This window comes from Hetaerina americana, unplaced genomic scaffold (assembly GCF_022747635.1).
Source record: "Hetaerina americana unplaced genomic scaffold, ioHetAmer1.1.p SCAF_12, whole genome shotgun sequence".
Classification (NCBI taxonomy): Eukaryota; Metazoa; Arthropoda; class Insecta; order Odonata; family Calopterygidae; genus Hetaerina; species Hetaerina americana.
In genome coordinates this window covers 10151862-10170316 of record NW_027286292.1, presented here as the reverse complement: position 1 = coordinate 10170316, position 18455 = coordinate 10151862, and the positions used below count along the sequence as shown (strand labels likewise).

Genomic DNA, 18455 nt, shown 5'->3' with positions numbered 1-18455 from the left:
TACATTATTATTCCTTTTTCTATTCCTCATACATTTTCTTCAGGTAAGCTTAAGCTTGTTGGTCTATAAAGTGATGATATTTTATTTAGTTTATTGTAATGATGGTATTTACCTACCTACTATATGATAAATTAGAAACTTTAATGATATATTATTCACTCCATAGACTTGGAAAATGAATATTATCATGAGTAGCTGCATAGAATGCTACCACTTTTTTGCAGTAGAACATCCCTACAATAGCCACTGAATAGGGATGAAGTACTGACCTTTTTTAGGTGGTGTTCCCTACTGAGGGGTAAATATATTGCAAAAATTGAATGAGTAGATGCCAGTAGTTAAAAAAAAACTCGAACAATACTCACTGCTTTCTTAAAAAAAAATATATCCATACAAAAGCAATATAAAATTCATCAACTTACTTTTAGAACCTTTATAGTATTTTTGTAGAATCAACTGAACCATTCTAGTATTTATTTCTTCAAGGTTTTATTAATTTATTTTGATTTTGTGATTGTAATTACCTTTATTATTCTGCATGGATATGTTTATAACATGCACTAATTTGATGGCATCCTGATAGTATTTAGAAATATTTTGTTGGCTTTCATTGTCATAAAGTCCATTTTCCAGGTCATTGTGGACATCCATCCACTCCAGGCCATCTTCGACCTTATCCGATGTGCTGAGAGTTGATAATTCTTATATATATTTTTTTCATTCATTTATGTAATTATAACACTCTAAAGTTATAAAATCTGCAGCAATAATCCTGTCACTGAACACCATATACACTGAATTTGTCCACCAAATACACTGAACATGGCATTAGTTGTTCAAGTTCTTAATAATCTGCTTCGCCAATCACTTCCCACTCATTTTCTTCCCCCTATTAAAATAAGTTATTGCTAGGGAAACAATTGATGGGAGACATAGGTTAGGAATGTGGAGATTATCATATCTCAGCCACTAACATTTTTGGTGGCAAAATCATCTTCTTCTATGAAAAGGAAGAGGCATGCTTTGGGCTTGGGAGCATCACAGACAGGAAAATGGCTGCAGGAAGTGCAGTGATTATTGATTCTAATGTTAAGGGGTGTGCTTTATTGACCAATGCAGAAGGCAGGGCATAGCTATCTTCAGGAGATAGACTACATTGCTGCAAAGAGGAGGAGGGATTTGGTCAAAGAGAATTAAAACACAGATGGGAGAGGAATAGGATTTAGGTTTTGAAAATAGGATATGCTTTACATCTTGATTTATTGGAGGGTATGGCAATAGCTTTGGGATGTGGTGGGGATTTATTGAGTGAATTGGTTGATTTGAGGAGGTATGATAGGAGGTTTATAGTGAGGTTTGATAGTGAGGTAGTTGACTATAACAGAGGGGCATTTGGGAAAAAGTTTGATTGTGGAATTGTGGTTTTTGAGGATGAGGTAAAGGCTCTTTAGGATGCAGGATCTCAGAGACACTATGCTGGGGAAATAATTGGGATTAATTGACAAGGGGTGGGTGTCTGTGGTGGAGGATGGTTTGGCAGTACATGCATGTTTTCGGATTCTTTTGATCTGGAGGCATTCTGGGTACCCTCATTGGAGGGGGTAATGGTGTAGGTTTGAAAGAAATTTATCAAGGGAATTGGGATGATTACACATTTAGTGCCTTCATATGGAAAGGGAGCCAATATCCTTTACATGTGCGCATTTCAGTGCCACACAGAGTCTTAAGAGCTGAATTGTAATAGTAGACAGTATTAGTAGAATATACAGCTTATCACCATAATGTTTGTTTCATCAATGTGCAAATATCTAGGAAAATATAAAACTGTTTTTTAATATGAAAAATTAAATGACCTGCCCCAAACAATATGTATATACCAACATTTTATAATTGTACCCAAGCCTAATGTAATACTTTGTTGAACAGTCTTTGGATTATCTTTTGATTATACCATGAATTTTACAGTTGATTTATTGATTTCCTAATCCATTTGAAATATTTTGATAAGACTAAATTCAACTTTTCTACATTGCCCCAAAAACTGTATAACGGTATGATATTTTTAATGCAACATTCATTTTATTGAACAGAAATGAATTATGTAAACAAAATAAATATCATGTATCTAAACAATGGGGTCACTGAAGTCCAGGGGTAGAGTAGAGTGATGGACACCTGCAGCTCCACCCAAGCTACACCCGAGTACCATATCTTCCTGGGAAACCACAACCGGTACAGGGAAAGGAACTGGCCCCCCCCACCCTGATGTGCGAATTTCACATGCTGTTGGGCTTAGTACTGGATGAACTCTACCATCACCTACTAAACCAACCTTCAGGTTGATTACTGTGTTTATTGTTTTTTCATGGTATCTAAACAGTGATAAGTACATGAAAAACGGGACAAACACACAAAATTCCCAGCTGCATAATACATTAAATAAGATATTTTTATATCTGCAGCACAATAAAAAGGAATGCACTAAGCCACCCCCAGCTAGTATGTAGCATAACCTCTTAAGAAGTGATGTGAGTTGTACCTATGTTATTTTTTGTTAGATAGGAAAATAAGTATCTGCCTTACTTGGGTAACTTACTAACCCAAGGAGCACCTTACTGGCATAACTGATTTTCCCTGATATAAAAATCTTATCTTAAAATATTCACCTCATTTAATTGGCTTATAGGATTACTTTTGAAGAAAATATCATCCATAATTTGCTCAAGAACTTATTTTTATGAATATTTTTTCTTAAGAATTCAATAATGGAAAATATAGTGAACGGTTGCAAGTTTTACCTCTTTCCTTTAAACTCATCCAGTTTTCCTGCCAGTATAGCCGCCAATCCAGCAGCACCAGCCCCTTCAACCACACATTTCTCCAACTCAACTAGACGGAGAATTGCAATGGCAATCCATTCTTCTTTCACTACCACCTTAATTGTCATTATAAAAAATGAATGAATTAGTTCAAAGAAATAATAACCAAAAAATCAGAATTTTGTATTAATGAAGAAATTGCTTTTTTGCAAAAATTTTCATTGAGTTTAAGTTTTACAAAATAGCACTCTGATTGAGAGATACAATGAAAATTTATGAATTAAAATTAAGAAAAAATTAATGATAGCCGAAAAAGATTAAATTGTACAACAACATATGAAGAAAAATATCACTTAAAAGTGAAAATCATGAAAAATCTCTTATATGTTTTACTTTGGAGAAATTTCAGGAAAAAAGTTGAGTTGTTAGAGTATCATTGAGATTATTGCCAACAATCATTAACGTAAAGAGTGAGTGAACTTTTTACTGCACACGGTAAATCAAATTATAAAAGATATTTACTGATTATGCCAAATGGACAGACGAGGTTCATGAAATATAACTATTATTTAAGGTACCAAAAAATACTTATGTGAAATATAGATCCAGATTTCATTACTTCTAGTAAGTGACCCTCCCACTTCTTACTCCATAATTCTAACTATGATAGTTCACACAGGTGCACTCAACTTTTTTAAGATACACTCTCCAATCATTCCAAGTCAGAAAACGACAGAGGCTATTACATAATTACTCTTCTTTACAGCATATATCTTGGCATCTTGCAAATAATATTTAAATTCACCCACAGTTTTAACTAGACATTAATGGGTTAGAATCACTCTTTGATATAACTTACTTTTGTATGCACAATGTTGATTCTATTATCTATTAATGTCCATTAGCTACCTAGTTTTAGTAAAAGAAGAAGCAGCTGTCACAATAGTGACAATGAGTATAATAATTATGCCAAAACATCAAACACAATATCATTTCACTCATTATGAAAAGTAAGTCATTTGCAAATAGCTAGTATTTTAGCATGTTGGTGCAGGGTAGAGAAAGACTAGGTAAGCAGCAAAAAAAAGTTGCCAAATGCCAAAAGTTTAATGCTAATACTGATATACTTGAAATGCTTTCTACTGGGCATCCAAGTAAAATTCATGTCATGAATTGTTAAAAATACACTACCAACTAGAATTTGAATATACATTCTTGGGCTGGGAAGCCAGTAGGTACCTACTTAAATGTACTGCCAACTTTATGACCCATGTAGTATGTTACACATGGTATTGCGGTATTAATGACATGCCATGTGAGACAGTATATGACTAAAAACATTAAAAAATAATAAAGTAACCTCATAGGTCTTACTTAATAGAGGCACAAAGCAAATCAAGTATATTACACAAATTAATTAACAAAGCGTAGCGTAATAATTAAGACCAAATAATTATTAGCAGCAAATTTTAGTTTACAGCTGCAACAATTTAGTGGTCCACTCAAGGAGTGGTGAAGTGTAGTGCAGTCATTGATTGGGACATTATTAAGAAGCTAAAATCATTAGATTATCATTTCAGCATGATGCATTAGGGACAAGGAAATAATAGTTGCATTATACATCATTCCTCCCACTCTGATACTTCCATCTTATTCTCCATTAACATGAACCTTTAATATTAGGATAGGTAAATGAATTAATCATGCCTGAATGTAACTCAAAGACAATTAGGAATAAAATATTTAACTATAATAAAAAAATAGGATATCCTTCTTTAGTTTACAGTAGAGAAAATTCATTAAAGGATTCAAACATTTACCAGCTTATCAATAAGTGGAGCAGCTGTTGCAAATGCATTGTAGCCAACCATTGGAACTGCAAGACCATCAGCTAGTGTTGACTCTATGGGTGTCATTATTGGTTTACCAGCCTTGACTGCATTTGAGAAACTTGGACATCTGTCAGATTCAACTCCCTGTAAAGTAGAACTTTCATGTAAATGCTCCAAGTAATATGACTTCATATTTAAGCATATTTGGTGCAGTCAACTCCTACAGGAAGGCATAAATACTGTTTTAATCTGCTTAGATACTGCCTAGATAGAGCTGAGAATTATCTAATCATAATACTAGAATATAAGCGATACACAATCTCAATTAGTCCTTCCTAATTCTTTGCAATGGTGCCCATTAAAATAATAATATTTTTCAGGTTAAATAAAAGTGCATTCCTTATTAAATAGCAAAATATTGATTAAACTAAAGTAATTATATGAAATTCACCTACTATGTTGCACAGTAAGTATACATTAATATTATTTCTGTTGTATGGCTTATACACATGTATAAAAATCTCATGTATCTGGATAAAATGAAAAATTTTGTGGTTCATGACAATGAGATATTACAATTGCATAAACCAAGAAGATGCGGAGATGCGGGAAGATGCGAAGAAGAACTTACTACAACTTTTACATCTGGATACAATGTTTTAACTGCCAGTGCAACACCTGCAATAAGGCCTCCACCTCCAACTGGAACAATTACTGCATCAGGTTTTTCAACTTGTTCAACAATTTCCAGGCCTAATGTGCCTTGGCCAGCCATTATGTGTGGGTGATCATAGCTGTAAAAGAAAAGATATGAAGCCTCATGAAAACAGTGTGAAAATAAAATACCAATTTAATGAATGAATTAATCACATTTTGATTCATACCCATTGATATAGGTCAGCCCTTTCTCATTTCCCAGTGCCATGGCTATGGTCTTAGCCTCTCCCATGTCCACTCCTTTAACAACAACATTTGCTCCATATTGACGGCAAGCTTGGATTTTCATGATTGGTGCCACAATTGGCATGACAACAGTAACAGGTATGTTCAACCTATTCCCATGGTAACAAAGTGCCAGGGCATGATTTCCCAAACTTGCTGAAATTACACCAGCTCGTTTGTTCTCTTCCGGCAGCATTAGCAGAGCATATCTTGCTCCTCTTTCCTTGAAGCTATAATTTACAATGTAATTTTTAAATAATAAAATTCATACAATATTTTAGTACTATGATTTAATGAAGAGTATAAAAACTGTCACCCACCTTCCAGTATACTGTAGAAAATCTTTCTTCAAGTACACTTCCATACCAGTTATCTCAGATAAATGTGACTTCTGTAAATATAAAGTTAATGAAGTTATCTACAAAACTTGTCATCATTTACAAATAATAATTTGAGTAAGGTTACTTATATAATGCATAAAATAGAAGTTACTCTAATTCTTCATTATATACAATACCCATTACCCAGTACTTATAGGGTGATAGGGTGAGGGGACGTGTGACATATGAATCCTTTCATCAATAACATGCTAGAACTACACTTACATAAAATTACTTTCTGAAACCTAAGAGTAATTAAACTGATGGATCTTTTCTGAGAAGTGATGGTGTACTTCCCTATTACAGAGAATTTCAGAAATTCAAGGAAGGTAATTGTAGGGTAAATGAAAAATCATTAACATTCATGTATCATTGTACCATAATATTATCAGGAATGAAGATAATTCATGAAATATAAAGGTGGAAATCATTTCCAAAATAGCTTCAGCATGAAGAGTTTGCATTTTTCAATCACCTTTGAGATTACAATCATGTTCAGGAGTCTATTTTGTACAATACTACATTTAAGACTTCTACAATGTCAACTTCACAAGCATATAGCACTTAATAATATAGGATGGTATTTTATTATTTTTTTGTAGTCCATATATGAGTTACACTGCAAACCTGACAGCAAAAAGCTTTGATATGAAAGTTAATTGTTTTAATGTAATAAAGACCATAGTAATGAACCTTATGCTTGGGTTTAAAGGTGTCGATGGAGCTCATTTTGTACTAATCCAAATGGCATGTGAAATTTACACATCAGGGTACTGGGGGCAGTTTCTTTCCCTGTGCTACCTAAGGTTTTCAATGAAGATTTAGTGCCCAAAAAATCACATAGCTTGGGTGTATCTGTGGGTCCCCAGAGGCAACACTAACCCTAGGAACCCGAGCCCTCTGGTCATTTCCTCTAATGCTCTATCCACTTGGCTGCCATGATCCCAGTTTGTGTAATTTTGAATCATATATTACTACAAATTTTTATCATTTACAGGATTACCATAGGGGGGATGCATGATGTGATTTGCATGAGAGGGAGGAGCTCTGGAGGGAGGGAGGATGAATTGTAAATGAGAAGAGCAGGGTGGTGTTCAACATTGGTGAAACTGTGAAAGGGAATATGGAAGACGTCAGGGAAGTGCAGGGTTGAAGTTAGAGATAATTAGTCCTTATGGGTTAGAAATAAAATGTCAGTTGTTTCTTTCTGGTCTCTATATTTTATCAACTCAGCCAGTGTTATACAGCAATGTTAAAGAAATACAGCAGTCCACCTCAAAACTGATTTGGCTAAGACATCTAACCTCCCTCAATATTGATCAATAGTTCTCAGCAATGTACACATGGTACAACCATAGAGCAACCTTTAGCCTAGAAGGACTAAATCCATGCATATCATGAAAAATTGCTACCCATCACTACAATCCAACAACAAAACCAAAACCTTCAACATTGCTGCTAACCAATTTCCAATTGCTGAAGTATTCTACTGAGACTAGACACCTAAATAAAATATTATAAACCCCATAAAGAAAACAAAACTTGTTCAACTATCAAGGAAGAAATCACTAACTGGAAGAAAATATTTGCTTATGAATATTGAGCTGAATAAACTTAAGTCATATCATAACTTTTGATTATCCAATAAATAAATATAAATGTATCATTTATTGAAAGGCTTTGAAAGTAAGATTAGTAGGTACCTGAAACCTTGGCCCATAAAATTTTTGATTGTATCTTGCTCATGATAGTGCTCTTCAAAGAGTAGTCTTTGAATGACTCAGATTGAATTAATCAGCGAGCAGATCAACTGGGGACCCCAAAAATTTAACATTCTTGGAAAGCCATGATGAAATTTGTAATTTAAGGGAAGAATCTTTGAAAAGCAATGCACAGAGAAAACTTTCCCATATATCATTTCATTAAGTTAAATATTTAGAGAAGCATACTAAACATGCACCTATCTCACTGTACAGTGGGTATCATGTTGCACGAAACATAAAAAATCCTCTATGCTATGTGTTATGAATAATGGAAGGATAGATTTCAGCTGAAAAACTGTACACAAAAGTCAATTGTCCCATAGTAGTACATTCTACCATGCATAAAATGCAAATTGCTAGTTTGAATTTTTGCATTTCACATAGACAAAATCCTTTAAAAATGCATACCAAAAAACAATGAGCAATAGTCAATCAAGGATAATTCTATGTAGAACTTTACTCTCCTAACACATAATTCTGGGTTTGTCTACCTTGTATAAGATTGAATTTTAAATGTCACCACATACATTGAAATCAGGGATTTTTTGTGTACATAGGCAACCTATGGTATTGTTTTTCAGTAGCTATTGCATGTTTATGAGTTATGAATAGAACTTTGGATACATGGTGAAAGGAAACAGGATGAATAAAATACACTTTGGGATTTCATCATTTTTTTTATTTTGCATAAGTAGTAAGAGTTAGTATAGCTAGGCAAATAGGTTTCTTCTGGTAGCAAATAAAAAAATGAATTTTTGAAAAATAATGAGGACATCCCAAAGTTTAATTCATTTATTAGTATGACCTCAACACGCTACACCAAAAGGGAATAGGATTAATTCAATGCCAGTCACCATTGATAACACAGAATGTATCTGATGTGCAAGATCCAAAATCACCAATGATTGACTATATGCTATTTTTTAGTGACTTGCCATGCATGGTGTCACTAGGATTCCCTGCTTCACTTTGAAAGCAGCTGATGTTATGTCTTCAAACATAATCTTTTGTGGCTTTGTAGATGAACACCATGGATCAACCAAAGCCTCACTGGGCTGAAAATAGTAAAATATCAAAAATTAATTAGTATGTAACCATTAACAAAAAACAAAATGTCAGTAAGTTAAATAAGTTTAGTAAGTAAAAGATTAACTAGGCAAAAGAAAAGTTAAGTGAGTTGCTTGAATTATTCAATTTAAAATTAAGTTTTCAGGAATTTAAGCAAATGATTCCAAAAATGCCTTTTAGTCCAAAAGTCGCATAAAATGTACTATTGTAAATAATGATCAGATATTTTATCCTGCATTTGCACTATACACATTTTTATTTAAAAGTTTTGTATGTTGATGCCATATATGGAGTGAATATTTGAATTAATATTTTTTTTTAATTGGAGTGAAAGTAAGAAGGTCCAGGTCAACTTAAAAATTTCCTCAGCCTTCCAAAAAATTGGAGAAAACAGAATATGTCTGGAGACCTTACACAATCTTGAGTTAACAACATAACTATTGGCAGACTATGAGTTAAAAGGGACTGGCCATGGTCCCCCTAAATAGTTTAGTGATTTTAGATACTCCATACAAACTATGACTTTATTTGTAAATCAGCCATTTAAACCTGCCAAGAATATGTGCTAAAAGGAAATGATAGTATGATCCAATGGATGTAGATTCCAGGCCGCAAACCAACTATTATGTTTAAAACTCAGCATTTCATTGAATAAATTCGGATACTCCTTGGGTTTTGCATAGCAATTACTTGCACATAGGCTATTGAGACGGAGGGAAATTTCAATAGCGATTTGTGAGAACAAACATGGAAACGCGATGAGGTTGGGTAGAGCAGTATGGTGCTAACTGGATTCTACATCTAAATTTTACAATGCTGAAATTACCACATAGACGAGTTTTGTACAGATTTCCCTTAAACTAATCCTAACATTGGCGGCTAAATCTAATTTGAAAATATGTTCGACTTGTCATGAAGTCCCAAAAATCGGAATAAAAAATTGTAATGGAACAAACGGAAGGACTCTATCTGTGCGGAATGAATGTTAGGTCACTTTTTACGAGCTCTTTTTTGTGTGCTTGGACGTAATCCGTCTTTTAACTCCATGACACGAAGCGCACTTACATTTAGCTACTCGAAGTTGAAAGTGAACGGGTGTGGATGAAGTTAATCCTAGTGTTTCTAAGCACGAATGTTCGGTAGACAGTTTGATTTGGCAATGCAGTAGGTCAAGGAGGTCTTTCATGACAAACCCATATTTCTACCATTTCGATGGCTATTGCCATATAAACGACCAATCTGAACAAATTTCAACAAATACGTAGATTGCTCAATAAATATTTAGATCAATACTCTGAAAGCCGCCGTGAGGGTGTGTGGCGGAATGTATTCGGGCATCAGACATACATGGAGAAACATTACTTCAAGCATTCATGAAAATATAGATCAGCTAATTTACAAAAACACTTCCGCATACGCGTATGCGCAGTCATGACTATCACCCATCATGACAATCACCCATCCCGTCTGGCGTAACCTAGATATAAGGCCGTACGAGCCGTGAGCGGATGAGTTGGTGAGGTATAGAGGATTTACTTTAAGGGTCGGATGAACGGCGGGAACCTGGTGCCAACATTAAACTTATTTCTAGTGATTAGAGAAAACCAAGGGACCCGTGGTCTAATGTCTAATCCGACGGACTGAGTACTGAATTCTAACTCTTTGCTCTCGACATTCAAGTAGGGATCTATAGGGCAACAAAAAATCCTCCAAAAACGCTCCAACTTGAACCCAAGCCCTCGGAAAGGGAAGCTCGTATGCTATCCAAAGAGGTCCACTCTCTTCTCTTCTACCCCTGATGAAAGCATATGTAAAGGTAAATGTGACGTCATCCCGCTTGTAGATACCCACAGGGTTAATAGTAAGAGTAATAGAATTTTTCGTATCAGTAGGTATATACTCGTATTGAAACCGATCAAATGTTTCGGGCACAATGGTGCTAACATGGATATTACGTCGCAATACATAGCCAGGCAAAAACATGCGTGGGGTCTAATAATCTCATTTTATATCAACACGATAGTAAATATATATTTGTTCGCAAGAGCATTTGTCACTCGATGTCCCGGCAGGAATATCGAATTTCAAGCATTGTGCACAAGTCAAAATTTGTGCATGTGTATACATTAATATACACGTATACATGTATATATGTGTATGTGTGTATATATATATATACACACACATACACAGCAGCTTCACCCAAGCTATGTGATATTTCGGGTATCAAGTCTTCCTGGGAAACCATAACCGGCACAGGGAAAGGAACTGGCCCCCCTACCCTGATTTGTGAATTTCACACGCCGTCGGGATTAGTACTGGGTGAACTCTACCATCACCAACCAAACCGACCTTCGGGTTGATTACTGTGTATATATAACCATAAACACAGTAGTCAACCGGAAGGTCGGTTTGGTTGGTGATGGTAGAGTTCACCCAGTACTAAGCCCGACGGCGTGTGAAATTCACACATCAGGGTAAGGGGGCCAGTTCCTTTCCCTGTGCCAGTTATGGTTTCCCAGGAAGACTTGGTACCCAAAAAATCACATAGCTGGGGGAAGCTGCAGATGCCCAGAGTACCTTGCCCGGGAATCGAACCCCTAGCCCCTCCGGTCAACAGTCCAACGCTCTACCAGGGGTAGAGCGTTGAACTACAGACCGGAAGGACAGGGTTCGATTCCCGGGCAACCTCAGCTCCACCCTATTTGATTTTTCAGGTACCAGATCTTCCTGGGAAACCGTAACCAGCACAGAAAAAAGCACTGCCCCCCCCCCTAACCTGATGTGTGATTTCACACGTCGGGCTTAGTACGGAGTGAACTCAACCATCACCTAACAAACCGGCATTCGGGTTGACTTCTGTGTTTATGGTTTATATATATTATATATTAAGCATACCACACACACGCAAATAAATATTTATTTATTTATAGTTATATATCCCTCCCAATGGACTACAACCCCGACGTGGTGGAAGGACTCGTGCGTGATGATGACACCCCTAGAGCGGGAGCAATGATAATTACTCCTGTTAGGGTCACCAATGTCAGCGTGTGTTCCCTAATAAGGCCCCGAAAATGAATATGATCCCTGTGGGTCAGCCATTTGAGGATGGTGTTATATTGAAAACACTGTTGAAGTAAGCAACGGTAAATCACCTAATAATTTATCCCAAGACTGAGATATTTTAGGTCTGCATGAGGTGAGATGAAAGAATATAGGGGATTACTGAAGTTTTAGTTACAGAGCAATGTGGAAGGGGAGAGAGCCAGCGTGTACAATATATAATACTGAACAGCAAGGTAGGAAGTAGCCCATTCAACATAAGGCAAGAGACTGAAAGAATATTATAAGTAGATGTACAAGATGAACCAACGGACATTTGCACTGTTCAGGTCTCTATGCCACCAAAGAATCATAGAGAAAAAGAAGTTGTCAGGGTGTGCGATCAATTAGAGGACATATTTACGGGTGTTTCTAGATGGAAACAAATGAATGACATGGGAATGGGATGGACTTTAGGCAAGGAAGAGATAATAAAGAGGTGAGCGACTACGGTTTAGGAACAAGGAATGACCGCAGGCAGAATGCAATAGAGAAATGGATTAATCATCATGAATACATGGTTTATATGTAGGCAACACTTAAGACGTATGTATGCATACGAAATGCCTTGGGATTCATAAATATTACACACGATCATGGATTACCACTGATTTAGAAACTAGGAGATTATTTCACACTTTCCTGGGAGTGGTTTCGGATTCAGATCATAATTTAGCGAAAATGATGTTAATGTCAGATTCAGAAGGATAAAAATATAAAGAGTTTTTAGGACAGGAAATGTAAAAGGATTAACTGGAGCGACAAAAAAAGAAGTTTCAGCGGGCTGTAGAGAAAATCTTGAGCAAAAAAATATAGGCCCATTCCAGAAAAAAAATTTAAAGATGTCAAAAAGCGGATGTCGGATATAATGGGCAATAAAACCATTGATTGTGAATGAAACTATAGAAAAGACAGACGAGAGAAGGAAATGGAAATATTTAAACACAGAAATAGGTAGAAAGAAATATAAATAATTATATAATAAACTGAGGCAGGAAACAATTAGAGAGAGGAAGCATAGCGGAAAACTTATTGTGAGGATATGGAAATTTTACAAAAGAGAGGTGAAATTGGTGCACTTTAAAGGAAGGTGAAAGCACTGCGATGAAAAAAGGAAGGATAATATGTGATAAAAATCAAAGATAAGGCAGGAAAATATTAGCCAGCCAGCATGGTTAGACATAGAAAGAGAATATGACATAGATGAAGATAGCTTAGATCCAGGCTTCCTCAATGGTGAGATAGAAAGGGCATTAATGGAAATTAAATCAAATACGGTCATCGGGGTAGACAATTATCCCGCTGAACTGATTAAAGGTTTAAGATAACGTGGAAGAAAGAGTTTTCATGGAATAATTCGAAGTAATAATGAGGGAGGAATTTGGCCGGAAGATTTCAACGAATCAGTGTTAGTTCCCATCCCAAAAAAGTGAAAGGCAGTCATTTGTGGGGACTATAGAACAATAATTTTGATTTCACATTTAGCTCAAGTAGTTCACAGGATGATTAATAACAGGATGCAAAGTAGGACAGTGATTACTTCAGGGATGATCAGTTTGGGTACAGAAAAGGAAGAGGTACGCATGATGTCAGAGCAGTAATTTTGCCACTTATAGTGAGTAACATGGAATACAATGAGGATTTATTTGTCAGTTCTGTAGATTTCAAGAGTGCGTTTAATAGAGTGAAGTAAGTAGAATTAAGAAATGTGTCACAGAATAATAGGGCATATTATAGGGATAGGAGGCTTAGCCATAACCTGTACATGTCACAGACTGCTCAGTTGCACGTCACAGACTGCTCAGTTGCACTTGCCACAGACTGCTAAGTTGTACATGCCACAGACTGCTCAGGAGAAAGGGAGACCGGATGGGCAGTGTTAGGAAGAGGAATAAAACATAGATGTTCATCATCACCCGTGCTTTTCAACGAACATGTGGAAGAAAAAATTAGAGAGGCGTGGAAATATGAAAGATGTGAGGGATGGCATTCCTGTTTCCCATAGCGATAGATATAATATGTGACTAAATATACAACTTATGCGATTTAATAGAACAAGAAATAAACATGTAAATAGGAATTTATAAACTAGAGTATTTGGAAGAATTACAATAATAGAAAACAAAAATATCTTGGAAGTATTTTGGAACAAAAAGGTCAAAGGCGGGACATAAGAAGGAAAATTGCGTATGGAAAATACGAGTTCAAGTGGAAGAGGGAATTTATGACAGGGACGTAGAGTAAGGATACCATGTGACGCCATTTAACTATATTGCGAAATAATTAAATTGTAATTTTCCAAAATTATTTATTCCGCACAGTAGGCAATACCGAGAAGTATACTTAAGGATGTTGAAAAAACATTAAAATGCGTTGTGTGGAATAAATAGCTAGAACAAATTAAAATTTTAACACTTCACAATTTGTTAATCAGACGTTGAATATTTTAAGAGTTCTAGAGGGGAAATGGAGTGCCATCCAGGGGTGAAGGGCGTAAATGCAGTAGTTAGTCAGTCAAAAACAACGCGAGTTCAAACACAAGAGTTGATGGGTCCCTATCGCTCCTCCCTCCGGTCCTTTGTTACTCAATTCCCGCGTGACTCACGAGAAAGGATTTCCGACCCAAGCCCGTGGCCGCCGACGCGAGTTACTCCCTGGGGAATGGTTATCCAAATGGCTTCAAAACCACATCTCAAGGACGTTGAAAACTCACCGTGCTCGGAGAGCAGTGACCTCTCGCCGCATGTGCCCCTGTTGCCCTTGTGAGGCGAGGATACTTTCACAAATTTTTGTGTGTCGGCGGGTGGAGGGGAGGATTCACCTGACTTTTTTGCCCGCCTAAGCATATTGAACATTAACTCTTAGTCTTTCTCTGCACACTTCAAAACGGTAACGTGAACAACGGTTTCGTTAATGTTCCTCCTCTTGACCTCCTTATTGCAATGCTTCATTGTAATTTCCCCGTGGGGTCAACGTGGGGGGTGGCTGGGTGGGTGAAGCTGGGGCCATGAAGCTGTTTTTTGTGGAGCCTCCACTAGTAACGTAAATGCTTGAATGGAAGATCGGGGACCCTTTTATTCCCAACACTCGATTGCCTCTTACCACACGCTTCCAAACTGTAAATTAGTCGAAGGAGGCGGAAAAAAGATCGTTGATCTTAGACTTCATGAATAAATGATAATTGCCTCCGTGCTATCTCACGCCGTCCTGATTAGTTTGGTGGTGGAGGCCTAACGGTCTAAAGGTCACGGTTTTGAATTCAGGATAAGGAACGAATTCCCATTCCTTAACTAGGTTTCGATTTTCTGTGCCATAAAAATAATTTGGGAGGCATTGTGTCCAAAAAATAAGAATTATTGGGTTATCAATTACAAATGAAAAAGGTGCTTGAATGATTTTCAAAATAATATTATCTCTTATGTTCAAATAAGTTTTCTTCATCTTAACCTATTTTACACCTAAGTTGTTTCATAAACTATTTATGATAAATTATTTCCGTTTATCGATAAACTATTGCAGAGGGAAATTGCCATGTAAGGTTGACAGAGTGCGTGTTGAAATCAATGATGAATTTTCGCATTAGTACATTTATATGATAATTTAAACACGGTAATTCAAACAATATTATTTTAAACGACAGTCCTGCTTATCCTATTCTTACTCGGAGGGAACAGTTAGAGATGGTTTCAAATGTTTGAGGACCTAAACATTAAATTAGCAATACTAGGAATGAGGGTAAAAAGGAAACTTTACACTTCCACAATAAAGATTTTATATTTCACGACCTTGGTTTTGATGCTGTGCACCATCACCAGGTGACGATGATGATGCGCAGCATCGAAACCAAGGTCGTGAAATATCAAATCTCTATTGTGGAACTGTAAAGTTTCCTTTTTACCCTCATAATGAAGGAATTCCACAAAGTTTAACCTGAAACTGTTATAAATACTAGGAATGTTAAATGCATATGCATTGCTTTCGAAGGCCTCGTCACTCGTCGCGTCTCGCTCAATGAACCTAGAACCCAGAGAACCTAGTCGATATGAAATGAGCCTTTCCAACAGTCAACTCCACCCTATTGAGTTCGAATCTCACTAAGTTTAATCCCACCATCTTGAAGAACTTTTTCAGAAGGCCGTCCGTAATAACAATCAGTGATAAGGGCATGACTCATAACTTAAACTTTCAGAGCAATCAAAATCATCGTCACCATTGCATTGATCGATGCGAAGGTTGGCTTCGACCGGTGTGGGAGGATTTCACCGCGCGAAACCAACACATAGAGAGAGGGCTCCAGTTTCTCTCGCTGAGTAACCCACTTTTTGGTTTTATGAAGCTCTGAAAGCCAGAAAAGACCACCGCTATGTTACAGATAGGGTTGTCCAAAGGTTGCCCTAGATTTGAAACCGGACCTCTTCTGTCAGTAACCCGTCGCTCCACTCACTGCGTTACCATTCGGCCCATATCGATGAAATTTTAAAATAATAAAACCAATTCCGTCAGAAAACACTTTTTTAACTGAAACCATAATGAGAAGAATATGCAACAATAGTTTTACAAGAATTGTTACTATCTCAATCGTAATTATTAACGTTTCTGTACTATATTCATCTGACACATGACGGATAAATTAGGGTCTCACTTGGACATAAACCTCTTATCGGAGTTAAAAAAATCTTTGAAATGTTTAAAAAGATGAAAGAATATCCTCACTGATAATAGTCACCGAGTAATCTCAATGCTAGTACTCGAGTACTTCTATCCATTTGTATTGGCTTGAAAGTATCTTCTATCAATTTCAGTATCAGCCAGTTTCTCAAATTCATAATTTTAAAATAACCTATGATACTCCCTTGATTCTTTTGTGCCTATCGAGTTTGGTGTGATGGGAGTCATAAAAAAGTTATTTGCGAAGCCTACATTTGTTACAAAAACTACGGAAACCGCGAGAAGTTTTAAATAGGAAATGTTCAATGTCTTTCACAGTACCTCTTTTTCCCTACAAAAAGCAACAGAAATAATTGAAATCAATCTAATTTAATAGCAAAAAGACAATTGATTTTTCCAAGACGTTATTCAAACTTAATTAAACCCGGATATCTAAAACAACAATTTTTCTTTTACTTTGCGGTTTCCCCTGGTGGCCCCCTTTGGGCTTTCGGCAAACATTCCCTCAGAACCTGGTTTCCCGGGAACCGAACCATCATAGTATGCATCACAAGCATGGCCTATGTGAGACCCTGACATGTGGACTAGCACGCCGGCTCATTAATTACTAGAATTAACGTAATGAGACGAGCAAGAGAACCTAGAAAAATCAAAGGCGGCGATTCCACGTGGGAAATTGCCCTCGTTTATTCAAGGTTCGAAATCCATATAAAAATTATCATGTAACTGCTCCGCCTCCGTGGTAAAGGTTAGAGGTCGACGTCTATCACGGCACCCAATCTATTCCACCTTTCGGCCATGAATAACAGCTCACTTCGTTCCATCAGACGTTTTACTTAAAGAGAGGATAAAAATTCAAATAAATTGTAGGTCGCATGCGCACAGTGCTAAATTTCTCTTTCAGCGCGAAAGTTAAGTGCTCGTATTCGCATATTTCCATTATTTATATGCACATGCACATCAAATGAAAGTTTTTCGAATGTCGTATACGTACTCCTGCTCCAAAATACTTAGATATTCAGTCATCTACGTACGTGCACTTTCAAGTAAGTGTAAGAAATAATTGGAAATAAGTCCTTGAAATATTCCTAAACGCTGCAACCAAGTGAGCACATGCACGGTAAAAATCTCTCTTGAATTCCAAGCGATGTCGAAACATTCCGAGACAGGATGCTGTGCTGAAAATTATCTCGCAATCAAAGCAAAAACTGCACCGCTGCAGCTATCAACGCAGCAGCAGTCATCGTAAGAAATGAACTTTAATCCTCTAGAAAGTATTCGACCTTCAGTCGCTGGCTTCCGTGACGGCTATCGACATGGATGCAGCTAAAATCAAAACAATGCACGGAATTCCCTTCGAAAATGTGTCACTTCGCCCAACTTACTTGATATATTCCATAAATTTCGAATTCTACTCATGCTATTATATTCTACTCTAGGCTCACCTTTGGCTGATTTTCTGCAGATGCCGTTGACATTATTTTTCCCGAACAGGGCAGCTATCCTTACTCGACACTGTTCCCGACCGTCACTGGAGCTATATGTTTTCTAGGCGGAGGTATATCAAGCCTTTTGACCGCTATTATATGAGCAGCAGCTTACCATCGTGGTATAACCGTCAGTGAAGTGGCGCTATCTGTAGCCTGTCTCTGAGGTCGGTCAAAATGGTCATGACAACACATGAAAACGTGAGCGCTTGGTTATCATATGAATATAAGTACACAAGAAGTTATCGCTGGGAGATATTTGACAGTATTGCCCAAAACTAATCCTCTTTTAGGGTACGAAGGTCTTCCCATAGCCTCTATTCCACATTGGAATCAGATTCGCTCATAATGCAGTTCAAATATTTATCCCCGGTCAATGCTGTTTGGGAAT

The 18455-nt window shown here is 36.8% G+C and overlaps 1 protein-coding gene across 1 annotated transcript in view; it reads right to left on the bottom strand.

The window, feature by feature from the left end:
- The window catches only part of Srr (Serine racemase), a 33394-nt gene extending 15267 nt beyond the window's left edge, over nt 1-18127 (bottom strand). Inside the window, exons 1-7 of the mRNA XM_071582972.1 lie at nt 18023-18127; nt 8672-8791; nt 5914-5984; nt 5536-5823; nt 5283-5445; nt 4640-4795; nt 2799-2935 (exon numbers count right to left, since the gene is read on the bottom strand). Of these exons, the coding sequence (XP_071439073.1) occupies nt 2799-2935; nt 4640-4795; nt 5283-5445; nt 5536-5823; nt 5914-5984; nt 8672-8791; nt 18023-18055 (968 nt within the window). The 5' untranslated portion in view covers nt 18056-18127. The remainder of the gene's footprint in view (nt 1-2798; nt 2936-4639; nt 4796-5282; nt 5446-5535; nt 5824-5913; nt 5985-8671; nt 8792-18022) is intronic.
- Nucleotides 18128-18455: the final 328 nt, after the last annotated feature.